General features: G+C 38.1%; 1 protein-coding gene across 1 annotated transcript in view; it reads left to right on the top strand.

Annotated features, from left to right (window-relative positions):
• VIPR2 (vasoactive intestinal peptide receptor 2) overlaps positions 1-22,544 on the top strand; it is a 55,092-nt gene extending 32,548 nt beyond the window's left edge. Inside the window, exons 6-13 of the mRNA XM_017819413.1 lie at positions 2,008-2,149; positions 4,687-4,837; positions 5,727-5,787; positions 8,047-8,116; positions 12,136-12,227; positions 15,081-15,210; positions 15,297-15,338; positions 16,954-22,544. Of these exons, the coding sequence (XP_017674902.1) occupies positions 2,008-2,149; positions 4,687-4,837; positions 5,727-5,787; positions 8,047-8,116; positions 12,136-12,227; positions 15,081-15,210; positions 15,297-15,338; positions 16,954-17,127 (862 nt within the window). The 3' untranslated portion in view covers positions 17,128-22,544. The remainder of the gene's footprint in view (positions 1-2,007; positions 2,150-4,686; positions 4,838-5,726; positions 5,788-8,046; positions 8,117-12,135; positions 12,228-15,080; positions 15,211-15,296; positions 15,339-16,953) is intronic.
• Positions 22,545-22,997: the final 453 nt, after the last annotated feature.

Raw genomic sequence — 22,997 nt, 5'->3', positions numbered from 1 at the left:
TAATCTGAATCTCCCCTGTTGCAGATTAAAGCCATTCCTCTCATCCTCTCATGGCAGAAGAGACTGAGCCCCACCTCACTGCAAACAACACATAATATGTAGAGTACAGCATGTTGTTTGCCAGAGCCTCGTTCCTCTGATGAACTATTCCTATGTCAAGTTCTGTAAGCATTTCAGTCTGACATCAGATTTTTTCAATATTTAAATAGTCATAGACTATTCAGAGCAGATAGGTAATCCATAATCATATTTGGAAAACCTCTGAAAAAGATTGAGTCACTCATGGTTATATTCTACCAGCAAATGACACAGGCATTTTCAAAATTTCTAAAACCTAACAATGCATTTAATACAGAGAATTATAGACATCTGAACGTTGCCCATCACCAGAAGTTTAAAGAAGGTTGGTTTGTTCCAGGTGAGAGTGAAAATAAATTGTAGAACACCGTATTTCTACATAACACTGACATTATAGATCTTACTATACTTCCTTTGGGGTCAGTCCTGTATAACAAAACCTTAAAAAAAAGTCAGGTTCTCTGAGATGTATTTCTTAAGGAGAAAAATATGAATCTCCATCATTTCTATAAGATGTGCTGTCATGTGCATCTAGTGTCTGTAAATGTTCCTCACACAGTAGTTTTGTATTGAGGGAATCATATCAAATTAATAAGCATGGTAGCTTTTTTTTCAGTTACAGAACAGAATTTCTATGTTATTCTGGAGCATCATACACATCCCAAATAATATCACTTTTTGTCCGCTATCTCCAAAATATTGGTTTGACAAGCTTGTATATATCCAGTATCTATTATTTCAGCTGCTGAATGGGATGAATAACTAATCATCTACATTAGTTACTCAAGAAAAATGGTTTCCTCACATTTGCAGTTTTCATGTATCTTTGAATTCCATAGGAATATATGATGCAATCTGACATAATAGTGGTATTTCAGTTTTTCTCAGAACCTATTTCAGGAAAGGACGTGCATGGCCACAGCAATCACTGGATTTTTGACAGCTTCAAGTTCAATCTGGTATTATTCAGCCTGGTTGTCTTTTGCCAAAGTGGGGGCTAGAAAGGTGGATCTGTTTTTTATTTCTTACACTCACTGTAACTATCCTTGCTTTAGTAGTTTCAGAATAGGTAATATAGTGTCTGGTAAAAATCAAAACTGGGATACTACTTGGAATTTGCCAGTGCACACTGCCAGAACATCCTGCTGCATCTTCATTCGTTCACTGCTTGCTGAAATGCCTTGGCTTCTGGCCTGTTTCTAGGTGCAGATCAAGGTGCTGGTTTTGACCACAAAAACCTCTTAGCAGTTTGCTTTCTGAGGATTTGCTGTAAAAAGGATCTTTTAAATGGGAAGGTCTTGAAGAGAATGTATTTTAAGTGAAAAGCCCTCAACTTATAGCCTGCTTCCCCTGAGCACTCATTCACTTACTTGGAATATTTAATCTTTTATTTGTTTGTCAGGCTTTCACATGGCCGATGGACCAAAGAAGAGAAGCTTTAAATCTCATTGAATAGAAAGGATAGGAGATCAAATGTTTTGAATATGTTTTTAATTGCTCCTGCATACACTCCCATCCTAGGATGAAAAAACATTACATAGCAAAATGCAGGAGTTAAATAAAAGAACAAAACCAGAAAATAACATGTGAGAGCATGTATGAAATATATCCAAGATAATAAAACTTTTATTTTCAAGAAAAATATTGGAATGAGTGCACACACAGAAGGGTATAATAATCTATGTTTATTGCCAGCTTATGTTAAAACGTGGGAGAAATAGCACTGGATCTTGTAGTCTGTGATACTATAGACAGAAGGAGTAAGAGAGAAAAAAACCAGCAAGGCAGCACTGGTAAAATGACAGAGAAGAAAAGGGTAGGCTCTTACTCAGGGTTCATAGTACTAAGAAATGTTTTCAGAGTAATAGAAGTCTGTTCAACAATTTCTGCATCATAATCTAAAACGCCTGTTTTTAAATTTCTTCTTAGAAAACTTCATTGTACTCGGAACTACATCCATCTGAACCTGTTCCTCTCTTTCATTCTAAGAGCAATCTCTGTTTTAGTCAAGGATGATATTCTCTATTCCAGCTCCAACACAGCTCACTGTCCAGAGGATCAAACCTCGTGGGTAAGAAACCTCATTTGCTACCTGGTGTAATATTGGATTGTCACTAAATTTTCCTACGACGGATTAGTGGGATTTGGGGAGACCTCCAGGCCTTAGGATGCTGGCCCCATAACCTGCGAGGTGAATGCCCTTCCCCCCGCCCCTACACGTGGCCCGGCGACCCCGCAAGGAGCACACACGGACCACCAGGGAGGGACGGACGAAAGAGGAAGTTTATTGTGGGGTTGGGGTTTATAAGGCTTTTAGGAGGGTCAAAAGGGGACCAATCACAAGGTCAGGGTCACACAGAAAAAACCATCAGGTAAAGGGTCAACAACCAATAGAAAGGGGTTAACAAGGGACCAATGAGAAACACCTCAGGACACCTTCCCAGGACACTCTGTGTGAGACAAGAGCTTCACAGGGGGTGTCGGGAAGAAGGAGACAGTGACACTGCAGAAAATACAAAAAGGCATTTTGAAAACATGTTTGAACCACAGTAAAAACTTCTGTCTCCATAATGTTTGAGCTGTTTTCCTCACCAATCCATCTCTGACAGGAGTTTTTCCATCCTGCATATGGCAAATCCATTGCCACATTTTCCTCCCTGATCCTTTTCAATATTTAGGAATACCAAGGTGTTGGTGTAGACAATTCTGTTAAAAGCAAACAGAGAAAGAAGGTTGCAGCATAAGTAGGAGACATTAACGTTTGCATGTCCATGTCATCTGCCAAGACAAATCATAACCATCTATAGTGCAGAATAAATATGGTCACTGCATTAATCAGCTGGGAGAGTTGAAGACAAACAGGAGTGCCATCAGCTGGGAGTGATTAAAGGCAGCTGGTCTGGAAGTGTTCCAGCAGCTTTATCAAGGGTGCAGGAATTGGACAGGTGTCAATGGAGGGAGAGAAATAGCTCAGGAAATTAAATATTTGCAAGAGGTGTCTTCGTTAACTCCTCTGTACTTTCAGGCTATGACAGAAGTGTTGTCATCTGCATTCTTAGCAAGCTGATATGCGTACTGCATTTTCATGCACAGGGATTAAAAAAATCTCAAGTCTTGCTGTTAAAAAACTGACCACTATATGATATTCTCCGTCCTCTGTCCCTGTTGTTTCAGTCAAGAATACCTTCTGATTTTAATATATTACAATTTAAGCTTGTGAGAAAAATATGTAAGAAGATATTTTTGTCTTGATGAAGCCATTGTGTCCCAAAATGTGAAGTGCTTAACAAGACATACATACAGCATATCAAGCTGTATGTAGAACTTCATATTCTGGGATATTTCTAATGGAGAAAAATAGGAACTGAGTTAGTAGACCCCAAGCAGGCAAAGTTGCTCTTAGATAGACTGCCAGGGGTAATCAGAAGTTCTTAGGTCCTTGAAAGATTATACGTGAGATGAATTCAAGCCTTTGGGCTGCTACTTAGTTGTTTGTGTAGGCATGTTCACAGGCACAAATATAGGCATGTATGTTACTTGGGATGCACTGAGATATCTGAGACACCACAGGGGGCTGCTGGATATGAAGAAGTATCTCTAATGAGGTCTATGCCCTTCTGACTTAGCAGCTGGGGACTGCATCTCATGTCTTAATAGATATCAACATTTAGAGAGAGGAATCAGTCACTGAATGGGTAAGTTTATCTGCTTAGGTATCAGGTGTACTTGGAATTTTAACAGAAAAAGTGGAGGTGTGTAGGGTATTTAAAAGGGAGGAGTGAGAAAAGCCGGGAGAAACTAGAGATTTTATTTGGTCCGGTTTGTTTAGTCTGCTACTTTTACCATATCATCACATTTCTCAGCACATTCCCAGCAGAAATATTTTCTTATTCAATTCTCACATCCCAGATTCCTGCTGGGAAGTGCCAAAGTAGCAGCAGCCAGCACCGGGGAACATCAGCAGCACAGACATCTGAGAATTAATTCTGAAAAGCAACACACAGATTATAAGTATCATTTTATGATACAAGCCTACATGTTTTGTTAATTAAGAAACACTAAAGCATTTTCTAAAGGGAGAACATAATTTTTAAAAGTCCAGTCAACTTTTTCTTCTCAGTCTATTTAGAGTATTCATCACGTAAAGTTATATTTTTCACTCAATTTCCCATTTAGCCTTGAAAAATTCATAAAGCAGTTTCTTTGTTAATTTTTACTGTGTTGAGAAGCCAGCTGGGATTAGAATATATTTATTAGCCTCCAAATAGATGATCATTTAATCTAATAGCCATTCATTTACAAACTGTTGCAAATATATGCATTTATTTATAACCAACATATTTTTCAATATTTATTCTGTGAAGTTTTCAACATTTCTGAGCGAATTTGCAATGAGAGTCTTCTAAATATTTATTTAATAATTAATTTTCTTTCTATATATATAGTAACATTTACTATGTCCCAATTTGATTAACTGAAGAAAAAAAATTTCTACTGGACCTGGGTTACTAATATTACAAAAAGAGCTAAGATCTACAGGCTATATTAATAACAGAATAATACAGCATCTTTCCTGCAACAAATTTGATCCCTATTCTCATATTTCAGGTGGGCTGCAAGGCAATTTTGGTATTTTTTCAGTATGGTGTTATGGCAAACTTTTACTGGCTCTTAGTTGAAGGACTTTACCTCCACATCCTCCTTGTGCTAATATTCTCCCCCAACAGACACTTCACAATCTACCTGCTGATAGGATGGGGTAAGAATTTAAATATCATCCAATAATGTTTTTTTTTTTGCTGTATGTATGTATTAGTCAGGGTCAATATTTCATACTAAGGTAGTCCTGCTCTTTCTCCTGGGTGACTCCTCAGACTCCCAAGTTCCTCAGTTCAGCTCCAGCACAGGTTACAGCCGCTGTACCACGGGAGAGAGCAGGAGCATAACTGCTGGCTTTCTCCCTGGCACAGCTCTGACCTGTGCCAATCTGCACCATGCCCCAGGGGTTGTTCAGGATATAGGATGGTGCAAGGACTGCCACCAGAAAACACGTGGTTCAGCTGTCCTCGTTTAGGAGGAAAAACAACATTTAGCTGCAAAGCTGTGAGCTACATTACACTATTTGCCTTTTTGGAAAGCTCAAAGATATTGTTCATCTGGTTTTAAATACTTTCCCTAAAAGAAAGTGCAATGATATTTATATGGAGCACTTTAAAGCTTCCAGTAATAGGTGGTTATAAAACATTTAGGTGTTGCTGGGAAATGGGGATAAACCAGTGTGTGGACAAGGTTCCTTATGAAATGATTTATACTTCGATTTTATACTGCAGTCCTTGGAAGTGCATTGGTAATGCATAACTTGTATCTGTCACCCTGTAAGTTGAAAGATTGCAAGAAACCTAAGAAAAGCATGGGTTTTGCGTATTAGTCATTATGGCTGCATTTTGTAAGAAATAAATCCACTTCCCTGCAGCCTTTGTTTGTAACATGTTGCTGACATCATGTAGCTCGTCAGATGTGCCTCTCCCTCCATTCAATGAACTGTTTATATATGCTGTGTCTCTGGGGAATAATTGATTACTAGCAGGCTAAACTTTTTTTTTTTGTGAACTTATATTTTTGTGATCGTGCTCTTTGGCATTTTTCAGGAATTCCTACCATATTCATTATTACATGGACAGTGACTCGGATCATTTTAGAGGACACTGGGTAAGTGTGTGTGGGAGAAAAAGCTTAAAGCCTCCATCTGTGCCAGTACAATCCTTGCCTTGGATACAGTGGTGTTCACACAAAGGTGGTTTGCTCTTCTGAAGGGGATGAGCACAGAACTGATATTTCAGATGGCAATAAAGGGACAGGTGTTTGGAGCTCTTCAGCATGGGTTTATGTTTGCTGTTTATTTGAGAAACTCAAAGGGCAGAGAGGGCAGAGATAAGTTATGACTAATGTTACCCCTTGACACCCACATTTAAAGCTATATGCTTAGGAAATCAAAGCAGTAATATTTAAAATGGCAGTGGGGACACAGGAAGTGAAGTGATGTGATGTAAACTTATGTAAGATGCACACAATCAGGTAAAAGTGTAGCTGACCAGAGCTAGGCCTGGCTCCTGGCATGGAAAGGGGAACTGAGATAAGAATTTTGTAGGAATATCAGACTGGATGCTCGGGCTGGCTCCAGGGAATTGGAGAGCAATCCTAGCTGATGAGACAAACAGTTTTCACAGTCATGTTTTGCCAGACTAACTAATATTTTGCAACTGATTCTGTAATTAAACTGAAAAATCATGTCCTACCTAATTTTAAGCCTCTCTTTGTAAGACCTCTAACATGTAAACCAAAGGCAAACTTCTTTTTCCTTTGTCATTGTGATTACAGAGGAACTCTGAAGGGTAATAAATCTTTAATATGACTAACCTTTCAGAGCTGTGTGACCATTTGGATCAAAAGTGCTGAGCCCACAGTGAAAATTAAATATACAGTTTTTCAGATGAAGCTTCAGGTTCAGTTTCACATTTTCCTGAAGCAGTTCTAGCCGTCTGTAACCTAAATATCCCCCAAGAAATGATGTCATCTCAGTTGGATCTGTCACTTTCTTTAGATCTTCCTGCTACCCAGAAACCACTGTTAAGTGCATATTGGGGAAGTGTCCTTACACAAAGTGAAACTGAGCTTGGTGTCCTCAAAGGCCAATGTCCCCCACAATGTCTAATGGTACAGCTTAGAGTGCCTGAGGTTTTAACTGATTTCACAGAACCATAGAATGGTTTGGGTTGGAAGGGACCTTCAAGATCCTCTAGTTTCAACTCCCCCTGCCTTGGGCCCACTAGACCAGGTTACATCCAGTCTGGCCTTAACACTTCCAGTGATGGGGCATCCACAGTTTCTCTGAGCAACCTGTTCCAGTGCCTTGATAGCTCAGAGTAATGCACCTTGAGTATTGTGTCCAGTTCTGGGCCCATCGCTTCAAGAAAGACATTGAGGTGACAGAGTTTGTCCAGAGCAGGGTAATGAAGCTGGTGAAGGTTCCAGAGAGTAAGTCCTATGAGGAGTGTTTGAGGGAGCTGGGGGTGTTTAGTCTGGAGGAAAGGAGGCTCAGGAGAGACCTTATCACTCTCTACAACTCCCTGGAAGGAGTTTGTAGCCAGTTGGGAGTCAGTCTCCCCTCCCAGGTAACAAGCAACAGGACAAGAGAACACAGTCTCAAGCTGCATCAGGGGAGGTTCAGATTAGACATGAGGAAGAATTTCGTCATGGAAAGGGTTGTCAAGTGTTGGAATGAACTGCCCAGGGAGGTGGTAGAGTCACCATCCCTGGAGGTGTCCAAGAAATGACTGGATGTGGCACTTAGTGCCATGGTCTAGTTGACAACATGATGATCCGTCAAAGGTTGGACTTGATGATCTTGGAGGTCTTTTCCAGCGTAAACAACTCTGCAATTCTGTGAGTAAAGGATTTCTTCCTAACGTCTAAATCTCTCCTCTTTTAGTTTAAAACCATTCCCCCTTATCCTATCACTACATATCTGGTCAAAATCGCTCTCCCTGGTCCCTCTCCCTGTCTTTTATAAGCCCCCTTTAAGTTCTGAAAACACACGAGATCTCTCTGGAGCCTTTTATTCTCTGGGCTGAACAGTCCCCAGCTCTCTCAGCCTGCCTTTGTAGGAGAGGTACTTCAGCCCTCTGAACATCTTCATGGCCTCCTCTGGACCACTTCTAACAGGTCCACATCTTTCTTAGGCTGAGGACTCCACACCTGGTTGCAGTGTTTCAAGTGGAGGAATGGAGTATTCATAATAAAACAAGAAACAAACTTAAAAGCAGGGAGTTATTGAATGCCAAATTCTAGGCTAGAACAGGCATTATTTTAGTGTGCTTTGACTCGCATATAAAAAACAATTTTCCTCATAGGTCTTGCTTGCCAGATGATATTAATGTCAACATCTTTTTCACTCTTTTTTTTTTGTAGTTGCTGGGATACAAATGAGCATGGTGGTCCCTGGTGGGTTATACGAATACCAATTTTAATTTCTATTATAGTAAGTAAACTTTGAAGCATGAATTATAGATCTGTTCAGCATTCTGCAGTGCATATAGCCATTATTCTTTACTGCTAGTTACAGATAGGCAAGAATTCTGTTTTAATGAAAAGAAATTGTGCTGTAGGAGAAATGTTAAACAGATGCCAAGGCCATTAAAATTTGTTGCCTTTAAAATTTATCTGCCTTCTATTAAATGAGCAGTTGCTTTTATTTGTATGTTGTTCTTTCTTTAACATTTCTCCTGTTTATGAGCCTGGAGGAAGCAAAAATCTAATTATACTTTTCAATGAATTGCAGATTTGATTTTGTGTGTAGATGGATAGACTTGCAATTGAGAATCTGATATTATTGCAGTCATAAAAAACCATGACTGTGTATATCTTTCTTTAATTGGTAACCTACTGATATATATATACTGAACATGAAGTATTTGCAAAATAATACCATTTGAGAATATTTCACAGGACTTTTCCTGTGTGGAGCTCATTAGAATTACTGGGGTAGTATAATAATATTCCTATTCAGTTTAATGATTGTGTAATTAACTTTGGGCATAAATGAATACACGTCCATTTCTGAAAACAGTCAGAATGCAAATTGATATATTTTTAGGTACACTTGCCTCATTTTTAACATTGTAGGCAGTAAAATTGGGGCTTTATTAGATCACACAAGATTTCAGAAGTTCACATTACTCTTGGGCTTGTCTTTCAACCTGTGCCTGCTAAAAATCCTTTTGAGAGAACTTCCTATCATCTTCATCAGAGTGGATTCTGCAGTTTAAAGAGAAAGCACAGTAGGCATATGTGTGAAATAACATAAGGTAAGGATTCACAGAAGAAGTATTTTATGTTATGAAGAAATGGATGTTCTACAGCATGAAAAGAATACCTGTACCACAAAGGAGCCAGAGAATTGGGACTGATCCAGAGTGAAGAAAATATGCTGAAAGATAAAAGCAAAACAAACCACCTGGTGTTTACAGAAAGATGAAAGTCTGTTCTCTGGATGCTCATTTTAAAGAACTATCTGGTAAAGAGCTGAGACTTTGTGTGCCAGAAAGCAATGTTTTCCAAAGGAGTCCTAGACCTGGAAACGGAAGTTACGCCGGGGCACATTGGCAGGCCTGAATTGAAGATGGATCTTAGCAAAGACTGGGGAATGAGCCGGGAATTAAGAGAATGGGGTACTGGTCAGTCAGATAAAGTCTGATCTATCCAACAGTATTGTGAGAGCAAGTTCTGGTACCATTTTGCAAAGTGGCAATGGCTCCAGTTAATTCAGTGTATCAGAAACCTTCCCTGATATCTCCTCATGACAATTTTGGCTTCAGAATGGTTTGGCAGACTTTCATGCTTCATGCTGTACCCACTTCAGAGTTATTAGCTGGGGGTGACTGTTCCAAATTAATGTGCTCTTACCCATATTCTCCATTCAGCAAATGCTGCCACAGCTTCCTTCTCCATAGTTCCATTTCCATAAACTGCTCTCATTTGGGAAGGAGTGATGTTCATGTGGAAACAGTACTTCTGTCCCATCAAAGTAACTAAGAAATGTTTTTCTTATTATCTCACATTGCAGGTAGTGTAAGGGATTAAATATAAAGAAAGAAGCAAGAAGAAGCCAGTTTAAATGATACATGCTCAGACAATTTGTTTAAGCTCAAAAACTTATTGTCAGAAGTAGAACAGAGTATGAGCAGCATCTTGCTGTTACTCCACTAAAGAGCCATCATTTGTCTGTCTTGTAGTTTTTCTACATTCACATTATTTTCTCATGTTCCTGTTCTTAGATCTTCATTGAACAGTATCCATAGTCTATGTTATTTAAAGGCATTATGCTCAGATGATTTTATGGGACTGAAAAGTTACAACACTAAAAGTAAAATTCTTGGGCATTATTTGTTTCGTATTTTGTTGAAAAATACTATTCTAAATCATACACATGCTTCAAAGGATTTTAAAAAATAATTAATTCAATGAAATCCTAGAGAAATTAATTCGGTCCACTGGACTAAGGCAGTGGAAGTTGCCCCCTTTAGATCTTGATATCCAGTTTCAGTTAGCTGGATTTGCAGTCTCAGTAGTGCCAAGGACTGTTACAGTCTCCAAACAAGAATGTAAGTTTTTCATTAATACAAAATTGTGCTTACAGATAGCAAAGTTTGTGTTTGAAAAGAAGACTTGAACGTAATATATAAATGTCAGTCAAGAATGTGAGTCACCTGAGCGTAGTTCTGCAGTTGATGTGATGCCTCAGAAACCAAGGGGATGACAATTTATTCTGTTACACTAGAAAATAGGGATGCTTGTGAAGAACAAGAAATTATTCTGTCATTCCCCTTGTAAATACAGAATAAAGATTTTTTTTTCTTCTCTTATTTTGTGGCTAACGAGTGTATAATAAAATGAAAGCTCTCTCCTTGTCCACTTACATAGGCTCCTGTGCATATGACAAGGTATATATACCTTGGTGTGTATACTGATGCATTAAGTCTGCAGATACAATCTGCAATAACAGGCTTCTGCCTGTTACCTTTACGGGAGTCTTGCATCAAAGAAACCTTCTAAGTAATCATGTGCCTGAAAAACATATGTTAAGTTCAGCAAAAGCCTGTATTTTCTAATATTTATTTCTTATTCTTCTTAAAAAGAACCCCTATATATAATTTTCACCCCTGTCAGTTCCTGTCACTTCCCTTCACCTGTCATTTCAAACAAAATGTTAAGTACAGAGGGAAAAATATTGTTTTGATTATGGTTTATTTATTAACATCCTAAATTGTACAGGTTGTGCCAGAAAAGACACAGAAATTCATTGAACTTGAAAAGCTTACAGTCAAATTGTTAGGACTGGAAAAAGAAGAGTTTCACTGATATATCGAGATAGAGATTTATAGCAGTGGGACAGGCACTGTCTGCTTGCATATCCCATCTCTAGGTTTTGGGCTTTGGGATGGATTTAGTTTAAAATAATAAAATTTTCATTTTCACAGTGATAGAAATTTTTCTCTAGATTAATTTATTCTAAGATGTGTGCATTTGATGCAGCTGTTTACACAGCTGTACCTGTAGTTTTCAGTGCATTTTGTTGCTGTGAAGGTGTGAATCCAAGTGTTCCCTCACTTTAGTATGGACATGCTATATTAGAGTGAGGTTTTCTTGACTGCACCAAACAACCCAGCACCAGAAGGGCTGATGATCACAAGATACCAAAAGCCCAGGCTGTAGAAATAATGGCAATGACACTTAGGATCTACTGAGTTTTATACTTCGATTTTCTAGACTGATCATTGTCTGGTCCTAATGTTTGTGGGTTTTTTGAAATAAAATATTCAATAAAATATGAAATAAAATAATTTTACTGTTCTGCCTTAGAGGGCTGTCATGAGAATTGGACTGCAAGGATTCAGTTGAGGGTTGGACTACATGATCTCCAGAGTTCCCTTCCAACCCTGACTATTCTGTCGTTCCTTCAGTCATAATGTCTGCATCAATATCTAAGACAGATACTCGTGAGAGGCCCTTTTTGTGCTTGATTGGAGTAGATAGATCAGCTGTGGAACAATCTTCTCTTCCCCTAATTCAGACAGAAAATACTGAAAGTCAAGGTGAGGAGCAAGAGAGGTTCCAAACTCTCTCTGGGGTTCCAGTTGTGAATCCACGTGACAGTTTAGGACAGTGCTTGACTGCAGCAAATCATATTCAGTGTCCCATCCTGCTAGGAAACTTGTATTCATCTACGCTTTTGGAAGGAGGGTATTTCTGAGAACTGGGGCTTTCAGAGACTTTTGCCAGCCAGCCCAGAACTGGTGGGCATGCAGAGGTGCTCTCACATGACAAACCTAGTGCAGCCCAAAACAGACAATGGGTTTGACAATGCAGAGCTTGATGTGTTCTGGTGGGAGTTCCACAACTTACTACTTAGTTGACTTGTCTGACTTGATAAACATTTTTTTGTGCTGCATTATTGAGTGGAGAAGTCAGAAATAGCCATTATATTTGTTTTCTTTGCAGGTGAATTTTATACTTTTCATTAGTATTATAAGAATCTTACTGCAGAAGTTAAGATCTCCAGATGTTGGAGGAAATGACCAATCACAGTACAAGTGAGTCATATTTTTAGATATTATAAACAGAAACCAAATGATCTCTATAAGGTTTCATCTACTGAAATATTCTAACAATTGCTGTGATACTGTAATTACATTTAATTCAGAACTACTTTTAGATATGGTTTAAGAAAGGTTATCACTGTGTTGAAATATAGAATATAATATTTGCCAAACAATAAATTGAATAAAAAATATTCACTTTCATAAAGACCAACAAGCTTGATTTTGAGTTTAATCCATGAATGAAAAGGCTGATAAAATATATGGAGAGTATTATCTTTCTTTTGATGTATAAATATTTCATTTTGACATAACAAAAGTTTCAAGTTTGAAACATTTTGCTTCAACCTCCTTAAAATTTTTTTTTAATTTTTTCATTTCTAAAATACTTTTTTGTAATTCTTACATATATTTTAAGAGCTGAAAAGAAGTTACATTGTTCACAGAAAGTTAGAAGCTAAGTATAAGGTTTGATTTAAAATACCAGCTTTATTTTCTATAGGAAAACAGTTGTGTCTGATTTAGATCAACTTCCTTTGTGTTTAGACTTTCTTCTTTTGTGTTTTGGTTTGGACATCAAATGCTAATGTCTCATCTTTCCGCAGCTTTAGAATCAGGGAATGTTGGCAGCAATTCAAATACATTGCTAAAATTGATTTTGATTTTTATTATATTGCTGTATCAGTTATTGTTGTTTATTATAATATCTGCTGGATACTACAATCCACAACCAAGGGTCTGTGGTAGTAGGTCTTATTTTAAAGCCCAGATATAGACACTGAGTTTGAGACTTCAGGGTGTCAATATGATACTTCAATGACAAAACCTAACATGAACACTGAAAATTCAAAACCATGAAAGTGGCCTTTGAAAATGTGTTCCTGGATAACACCTTTTCTTTATTTAAAAAATACAGAATTCCTGTCCTAAAAGCTGATAAAACATAGTGTGCTGAAGTAAAGAATAACTTTAAAGCCAAGAGAAGTAGACCCTTATGTCTTTTGTAAAGAATGTGGCACGTTTTATGCAAAAAATGAATACCTGATGGGCCACAGAAAAATCAACGTGACTAAACTGACTTTCAGTTCCATAATTTTCCACAGTTTTCTATAGCATTTTATAATATGAAATGTTCTCACTAATAACAACCTTGTCCTTTATTATTCAGTCCTGTGAATTCTTTGCTGTTAGCATTTGATTGCCTTTTTCTAAAATGCAGAGAAGAATAAGGCTATTTTTTCTGCCCCTTTCCTTCACTAAAATGTAAGTGCAGTGTAGAGAAAGAAACATCAGTTAGACAAAAATCATTACAACAACAATGGAGTGAAATATGAATCTAAAATGTATACCACTCATTCAAGTCACCATTTTTCTTCCCTTCTTCTGAACCTGCTTGTACATGGTTCCATCCTTTTTGTTGCTCACTTTACTTTTGCAGTGGATAAGGTTAAATTCAAATAAAATCGGTTTTCCATTTAACTTGGGAAACCAAGAAATTTGCTGCCAGTGTCATTTCCTCCAGCTGTAAATTAATTTCTTCTGCTGAGGAAATCCTATTTGTCCCACTTACTGGTAGCATCTTTAGATGTGAGGGTTTTACTATTCTTGAGAAACTTTGCTGTCAGAACTGATTATTTACACATAAACAGATGCAGCCTCTGGGACATTATGAACAAAGGAAGGCTATGAAGACTGACACAGAAAAAATAAAACTACTTGAAATACCTTGAATTTTCTGTTAAAATACGTGAATTCACAACAGCAGCCTTTCAATGTTGAATCAAGTTATATTAACCAAGACAGTGATGAATTATAGAACTCAACATCGTAACTTCTTGAATTTTATCTGATACCAGACATCCATAATCATGCATGACTGGCCCTGTATAATATATAAAACTGATGTTATTAGAGTGAAGTAAGTGACAGACAAGATATAATTAGCAATTCATCATTTCAGTAGTTTCACAGGCAGTTTGTCAGAGCTGCTCCGCTTAGTAATTTAAAGTTCTCCTTCCTTAACTTCCATAGTGTCTTCTGCTAAAATGTGTTATGTAATTGACAACACTGAAAATTAGTTAATGGTATATGCTGAAAACCACCAGTAAATCTATGAAATTTTAGTACTTGGGGATAAATCTGAAGTTACTCATGAAAATCTCACAGCTGAGATTATTCTGGATTACATCTCCTAGGTATTATTTGCATGCTGTGTATGTGCAATGTACAAACTTACCATGAAGCTTCACATTTAAAAAAAAATTAACAGCAACTAGTTTCAAAAGAGAGATATCACCTTCCATACATGAGGATCTGTCAGTATGACTTTGCAAGAAGGCATCATTCCTTTCAACTCTGAACTTTTCATGCCAAGTAAAAAATATCTCAAGAGGTTTGATATCAGCTCGTAACACTTTGTTGAACGTGGTCTTGTGGAATAATGCAGTAAATCCCACACCCAAAATCCATGCCATGGAACCAGGCTGGGAGGTGGCTGTTAGTCAACCACAGCAGAGGATGGGTCCTACACCCCACTGCTATACAGGGGGCACCTGGAAAAGGGACTTATGGGTTAGAGAGGCCCTGCAGCCTTTCAGCAGCTTTTGGAAGAGTGCAAGGTCAGCAAGATCAAGTATATTATGGAATTTGGCACGTCAGTTTGGGAGGTGACTGTGGGACTAATCTCGTAGCATACCTGAAAGGAAAACAATTTGTAATAAATTACTCTTACTGTTTATAAATCTGAAGTCTTACGAGATGTATGTAAACTGCATTGCATCATATTCTTATCCCAGTAAAACAAGAGCTTACCATTAAATTTCAACTTTTTCTCTTTTATTTGCCCAGGAGACTTGCAAAATCCACATTGTTGCTTATTCCGTTATTTGGAGTTCACTACACAGTGTTTGCTCTATTTCCTGACCGCAGTTCCAATAATTATAAAATAATCTTTGAGTTGTGTTTGGGATCTTTTCAGGTAAATTTTACGGTTTTTATTCAAAAGAAGTTTTATCGCCCTAGGTTTGTGCTGCCTACTAACTAAGAAATATTGTCTCTTTCCAGGGGTTGATTGTTGCAGTCCTGTATTGTTTTTTGAACAGTGAAGTAAGTCTCACCTTTCCTACTGAGAACATTAAATATTGTTTTCAGTAAATGTATAAGTGCCCCTATAATTCCACTCTGATACATGAAGCTGTTTTAGATGTTTGCATTCCTATTTATGGAATCTATATGTGACAGTTTCTATGCAACAGGAGAAATCAGTGTATTTGGGTGAAAAGTTTTAAGAGCTATTTAAAATCTAATTCCTTGCAAACTGAGGTCTTGGTGTTATCTGTTATTTAACGTGATCTAGTCTGGCTCTGTTAGAAGCAGTGTGGACTGTGCAAGTGAGGTGCAACAAGTGTAGAAATTTACCCAAGACTTGAAACACCACTTAGTATTTAGGGGTAATCTCCTGGCAGTATCTAACCCCCAAAACAGCAGCAGATTTTTCAGAAGTGCTAAGCATGTGGCAGCTTTCCTAATCTCAACTGAAAAAGATGAAAGGATTTCCTTTTGATGTCAGCCACCATGCAGTACCTGACAGGAGGAATCTGTCTGAAGAAGACACCTGCCTGCACAGGGAATTGTCATTCAGCTCTCCTGAGTGCTATTCTAATCTTTCATATTCATGAGATGCCCGATTTTTGGGCTAATCATTTGATTCTATGCTTTAAGTACATGTGATTAATAGCTAGATACCAAAAGCTAATGTTGCAGCACAAGTGATACAAAACTGATTTTTAAAGTGGCCTTGGGGCATCCCCTCACAGTGTAGACACAGCCTTTGCTTCAGTTCTGTAATCTTTGTAAAAAGTGGTTTTATACTCCAGAGGGAAGGGATGCCATCCAGAGGGACCATGACAGGCATGTGGAATGGGCCCATGGGAACCTCATGAAGTTCAACGGGGATAAGTGCAAGGCCCTGCACCTGGGTCAGTGCAGTGCTGACTGGGGGATGAAGGGATTGAGAGCAGTCCGGACTTGGGGATACTGGAGGGGGTGAAAACTGGGACATGAGCTGGCAATGTGCATTTGCAGCCCAGAAACCCAGTTATATTCTGCGTCAAAAGAGGCATGTTCAGTAGGTTGGGAGAGGTGATTTTCATCAGTACAAAGAAGACATGGACCTGCTGGAGTGAGTCCAGAGGATGGCCTGAAAAATCTTCAGTAGGCTGGAATACCTCTCCTATGAAGGCAGGCTGAGGGAGCAGGGATTGTTCAGCCTGGAGAAGAGAAGACTCTGGGGAGACTTTATAGGAGCCTTCCAGCCTTATAATAACCTACAGGGGTTATTATTATGAAGAGGGTGAAAGACTTTTTAGCAGGGTCTGTAGTGACAGGACAAGGGGTAACAATTCTAAACTGAAATGTAGTGGATTTAGATTGCATGTAAGGAAGAAATCTTTTCCCTGAGGGTGGTGGAGACACTGTAACAGGGATGTCCCATCACTGGAAGTGTTCAAGGCCAATTTGGATGGGACTTGGAGCAATCTGGTCTAGTGAAAGGTTCCCCTGCCCATGGCAGGGGTTTGGAACAAGATGAACTTTAAGGTCCCTTCCAACCCAAACCATTCAACGATTCTACTCCTAGAGGTCCCCATTTGACTGCCAGTACATGGGTTCCTCACATGAAGAACGTTTTCAGCTCACATTGTGCATTTTCTTTTTGACACAGGTGCAGGGGGAGCTGAAAAGAAAATGGCGTAGTTTGTGTTGGAAGCAGACAGCAGGAAGGGATTACAGGCTCCACAGCTCTTCGATTTCTCGAAATGGATCAGAAAGTGTTTCTCAGCTCCACCGGAATTCAAGGGCTCACTCGTTTATGCAGACAGAGACCACCATGATATAAATGAGCTAGGTCCCTCAAAACGTGAAAAACTGTGGAATATATCATTCATTATGCAGCTTGATGTGATATTTTATAATATGTACAGTTTAGTGCTTTGCTTTTCTACATGTTGGTATTTGGGAAATTGGTTTGTGCTGACGACCGTTTCTCTGTTAATAACAGAGAAACCTGCCCCATGGATGCTTTCTGTTTTGTTTAAATGGTGTTCACATTAATTCTGGTGTTCTCTTGCAGTTTACTAGCCATAAGAATTCAGCAGCTCATTTTCCATAATGATCCCTTTACCCTCCAGTGTGGCTCCAAGATTGATGCATGGTATCCTGCTCAATGCAGACTGCTTTGGCACATGTTGTAAGGGTTAAGATGGGAAGCAAGAAAATTTCTTATACTTTGTTTATACTTAAGGAAACATTTATTTCCTTAAGGATAAGGAAATTCTTTTCTGAGTATGGAAAATACAATAAAAATAAAGAAATCTAAGGCTATAATTAACCACAGTGGGAGTCCAGGGTGCTAATCCAGGAAATCATGAACATTATTTATACAGAGAGTAAAAGGTAGTACTTCTTGGTTAATTGTATAAATTTCAAAGATTACTTTCTACAGAAATTGATTCTAATCCTGTTGTTACTTTCAAAAGTGCCTAGTTTTAAGTTTAGGTGCAGAAAGTAGGGCTACATTTACAATCCAACAGAAAAGACTATTATAAAAGTTTTGATTAAAACTTCAGCATTTTCCAGTAGTGATGTTCCAATCACCAGTTGTTCTCTTCTGTTCAAAATGAGAGGTTTTTGTTAATCTTTCATTAAGTAATTTTCTAAAGAGGTGTTTTATTGCTCAAGCAGCCTCACATAGGAATAACAGCCTTGGATTAATTAACCATTTCAATTAACCATTAAAAATACCATTTTTATGTAGTATTTTCATTAAAATATGTCTCTAGAACTACATACTTGGCAGCTAAAACAAAGAATATTGCAATGAAGTTACAACTCCCATTTAAAGAATAAAGTAAATTCTTTTAGTTTTATTTAATTCTGTATCTATCTGAGATGATTTAAAATTTAGTCCTAACAGTGATTCTAGAAAAAAAAAAAAATTGGGCAGAATCCCTAAAAATTACCATAAAAGGCATAAAGAAGGAATTCTTAACAATGCCAAGGCTCTCATGCAACCACATTTTTTAAAAAAAGAGATAGAACTCACAGAGTTTTACAAAAATACACAGAACATTTGCACTCTTTAAAAGAAACAATCCAAATGATGTTTACTTCCCTTGTTACTTTTAACCATGTCCACTATTCATAACATGTGGGAATAACACATATTGGCATTAGTGCCTCCATAAAGGCAATTGCCCTTTTATTTCAGACAACAGATTGTATAGAGCTGGCAGACTTTAAGGTCTTGTCAGATAAAGGCAAGAACAGCATCAAGGGCAAGTCTTGGCAGGCATACACGTACATTTTTGAAAATATTACCAGTATTGGGAATATTGTCAGCAGCTGTCAAAGTGTCCCCACAAATCTGATTTAATCTAGCTATTTATCAGTCAAACACAATTTATTTTCACGGGATTACCCCAGAGAGATACAAAGTTTTGTCAGACCAAAGGATAGAAAAGGCCTCATGGTTCTCACGGGTTCTGAAGAACAGGTAATGTGGTAAATGTTACATGACACCAGTCTTTACCCAGTAGGTATCATTTGAGTTAAACAATAACCACTTCATGAATTGCTACTTTGCCAAACTTGACTTTAAAGAAGCTATTGATAACCTCCAGTCATTCAGAGTGTTTTCTGCTGTCAATTGGTGAAGTAGCTATGAGATTCTAGATGGAAATGGTCTGTACAAAGGCAGTCCCATGGAGGTCTAAAGGTACACCCCTACATATATATTTAAACTAAATATATTCCCAAAGGCTTTAGATTCAGAAACCATTGTTAAAATTTAGTAATTTTCCTGGATCTCTGAACAACCTTACAACAAAGGTTGTAAGGTTGTTAATATATTTGCAAATATATTAAGAACCATTGGAGCTTTAGGAGTTGCTTCCATACCTAAATTAAACGTACCTGTGCACTTTAGGCTTCTTCTGAAGTGGCATTGTGACTGCTCAGTTCCCTGAGGTGTGATGTGCAGGATGATCTTTTTTTCCCCAGATTTCAAGGGTAGAAAGGCACATGTGACAAGCATTAAAGCATGCTCACCTTTTTTCTCAAATGAGGTTATATGAATGAATTGACACACAGACAGAATGATGGTGCAGAAACAGGGGTTTCAAGCAATCATTTCCATCAGTCTGTTCTGCATGATGCATCACCAATTATACATGTTTATAATACATTGTATCCTAGAGAAACCCATCTTTGTTCTAATTAGATGAGCATGGAGAAAATCTGCATTTTAATTATTTCTGGATTATAAAACAGAAGAGCCTTAATAAGAAAACCCATTTTAAGTTGCAGGAAAACGGCATTGTGTCCTTTAACAGGTTGCAGATGCATTTGGACTTGATTCCACTTTTCATGTAGGATGTAGTGCCATATGAGACAAGTTGCACCAGTGGGAGAACAGAGATGGTATCACTAAGTTTGTAAAGGACTATGTGGATGTGCAAAGAATGTCACACAGGGGAGAGAGGTGCTGCATACATTTTTCTTTCACACAGGGGAAAAGTACAGAACTTCGTAAAACCTCATCCCTCTATTGATAATCTCAATACAGAAAGGATGCTTTCTGAGAGACAGTTTAACTTCTTAGTGCTTTGTGGAAGCATTATCATGGCACTAAAGGTCCAGAGGCCACTGTGCTTGCTTGCTTTTACTCCCCAAAAATTTCTGATTTCCAAACAATTTTATGCAAAGTTACAGCATCAACCCTCTCATCACCTGTTTGACTTCCAGCTGCCTTTTCATGTAGAGATACACATCATATTGAAATGTATGTAAAAGGTGGAGAACAGTTCGAGAAATCTGGAACTTGATTTTACTTGTATTTTACATCTTTACAACACCCAGAACAAGATAGCTTCTCACGGCTTTGTCTTTCACTGCATTTTGCGCAGGAGTATGGAAGTAAACATTTTTGCTATGGTGACTCTTAAGAGTCAAAAGAACAATGCAAGGAAACATCATTTGGCCTTCTGTCATCCTCAAATCTAGATCTTGCTCATTCCCAGCAGCATGAGGGGAGGAAGTAGAGGCTGCAAACAAGCATAACCTTTCTCTGCACATCCTTGTCACGTAGTTTTCCTTCCTTTCTTTATTCCTTTACTGCCTTTCTCCCTTTAGTTGCATCAGGGTCCAAGCTGAGTTGTGAAGTCTTCAGAGCAGGGAACCTGGTTTTTTTTATCCCCATTGAAAAGCCAGTAGCACACCTTGTAGTTACTGAACAAGAATGATAATACAGTTCACTCTCTGGTACTGTGGTTAATTGTACTTTACCTTCCTTGGAGGCACCGCTCATTACGAGTGATTTCTGTCAGCATTAACTGCTGCTGGTGCCTGAGGAGCACAGCAACAGTTTGCTTTCTAGTTACTAACCATGATTAAATCTAAATATATAGCACACACTGAGTTAAATTTTCCTCTGCTGAGTATATTTCAGCCAGGTACTCCATAAATGTGGGGGAAATTCATCTGCCATGGTTTCGTTATCTAAAAGCTGGATATCTGTCTCTGAGTTAAAGATTCCTTTTAAGTGCCTTCCATAGTCATCTTAGGGAAATAGGCACTAGTTGAAGATTATTCATTCCATGTTCAGCTGGGTATCTAAGGTGGGTAAGCTGAATCACCTTTTTTTCTGTATTCACTGTAAAATGAGCCCAGGGCATCTGGCTAGTAATTAAATTAATCACTCTACTTCTACAATGAGGCAAGATGAATCTCTCCAGAAGAGAGTATTCAGTTATCTGGGTAATAGTGCCCTCCTCTGAGAAGTGTGCAGTGTAATTCAAAATTTCAGGGAATGGAAGATCCCACCAGCAATGCTGGTTTTCATGAAATTTTAAGAATTTGACATGTATTTAAGGAAGTGCTCTGTGCTGGAGTGCATGAGAACCCAACAGACTGCCCCTGAAGGGCATGGTGATGGGTGCTGGGGCAGCCAGCTGAAGAACTACCCAGTTTAAGCATATATTGGGACTGTACTGTAGCAGCAATAGCTAAATGCTGGCAAATACCATTACAAAAAGCTTTCTATGGAGGCAGCCTACCCCCTTCAGAAGCATCTGCTTCATGTCTTGATTCGGCCCAGACAGCTTTCCTTTGCCTTTAACCTGATGAAAGGGAAAACAACAGACACAGACCCTCAGCAAACCAGAGACTGTCTGGGACAGATTTATGAAATAAGGCATTGGCAGGTGCACGTGTCACACACTCTATGGGTAATGACTGAGATGAATCATCTGCATCATTTGCCTCCTATTTTTGTAAGTTCTAAAAAACATCTTCTGTTGGCTGTGAATTTACCCAGTTCAGCTAAGCAATCAGACACAAAGTCCAAATTCACTATACACAGATTTTTTTCAGACATCCCTAATGAAAAAGCAAGGACTAAATATGTCTGATAAAAAGGAAGAACCAGCAAGTAACCCGCAGAGAAATCTGCTATGTGTAAAAGGGTTATTGTCCAAGCAGTTACTGTCCATGCATAGTCAGACAGGAAATACTTTTACTAACAAAAGTACCTTCATGTTGCCGTGAGTGCCTATATAAACCATGGACTGTCAGTGCTACCCTGACATGACCAAAATAGCAGAAGTTAGTATGCAGTGCTATTCTACTGATGAAAAAAAAAAGGTGTTCTAACATGTATGTTATAAGAGCACATCAGGATAACATTTAAAAGGAGCATTCTGTAGTATGGTTTAAGCACTCTGTGTTGAATCTGGTTCTGCCCAGTGATAACGTTATGTAGTTCAAAGTCAGTAACATTTCCATTACCAGCTAGAACAGTGACTGAAATGTCCCAACCCCCTCTATTTCCCAAAGCACTGTAATAAGTTTATGATAACCTACAGATTTTTTTATTGTGGTACATTACTATGAGTATTACTTTGGAATTCTCTTTTGTCATCTTTGTTGATACTTTTTATCTGTCAAGTATGGTAAAGATTATGTAAATGAATGTGATTATTTTTTACAAAATGTACAGACTATGATGTTGTATAGATTAATGTGTGTAAATAGATTTCATACTGTAATTCACTATACTTTTCTTCTGGTTTTGCTTTTTTTTTCTTTTCTGGTTTTGGTTTTTAATGTCACATACCTAACAGCCTTCTCTGAAATGTTATATATAAAGCTGTGAACAAATAAGTGTTTACATCTTTATGCTATTAGAGATAATAGTAGCTAATAACACCATAAGGGACTGAAGAGGAATCAGAGAATAAAAATTTTAAAAGTTTTGCACAAAAATTCCGTTATTTATGTTTAAAAAAATATTCTGTATAAAGATGCAGTTTTCTTATTGATTCAGTGGGTCAGGGCCATGCTGAAGAATGTGGGTAAGTTAATATTTCACTTTTTAATTCAGCAGCTCTAAGAAAAAGAAAGGGACTGTTAAAGAAAAACAATCCCTCCAAGAGATACTCTGCGTATCTTCCAGCAACCTGTATGTGCTTACAGGGGCATGAGAATGGCACACACACAGAGCAGACCCAGGTGTTGTGTATGTCAACACCTCTGTGGTCAGCATACACATACATTTTTTACTTACTGTGACTGGCTTAAAACTTGATTGCTCAGTTACCTCTCAGATGTGCAGGTATCTGTCCAAAGCACAGTATAATGGAGGTAGAACAAAGGAAAGCTATGAAATGTCTCCTCTAGAAGCAACACTGTATATCACATTTTTCTCTCCTA

Source organism: Lepidothrix coronata, unplaced genomic scaffold (genome assembly GCF_001604755.1).
Source record: "Lepidothrix coronata isolate B3197 unplaced genomic scaffold, Lepidothrix_coronata-1.0 Scaffold74, whole genome shotgun sequence".
NCBI lineage: Eukaryota > Metazoa > Chordata > Aves > Passeriformes > Pipridae > Lepidothrix > Lepidothrix coronata.
Note: the sequence above shows the minus strand (reverse complement) of the source record. Positions and strands in the feature narration are given on the sequence as shown.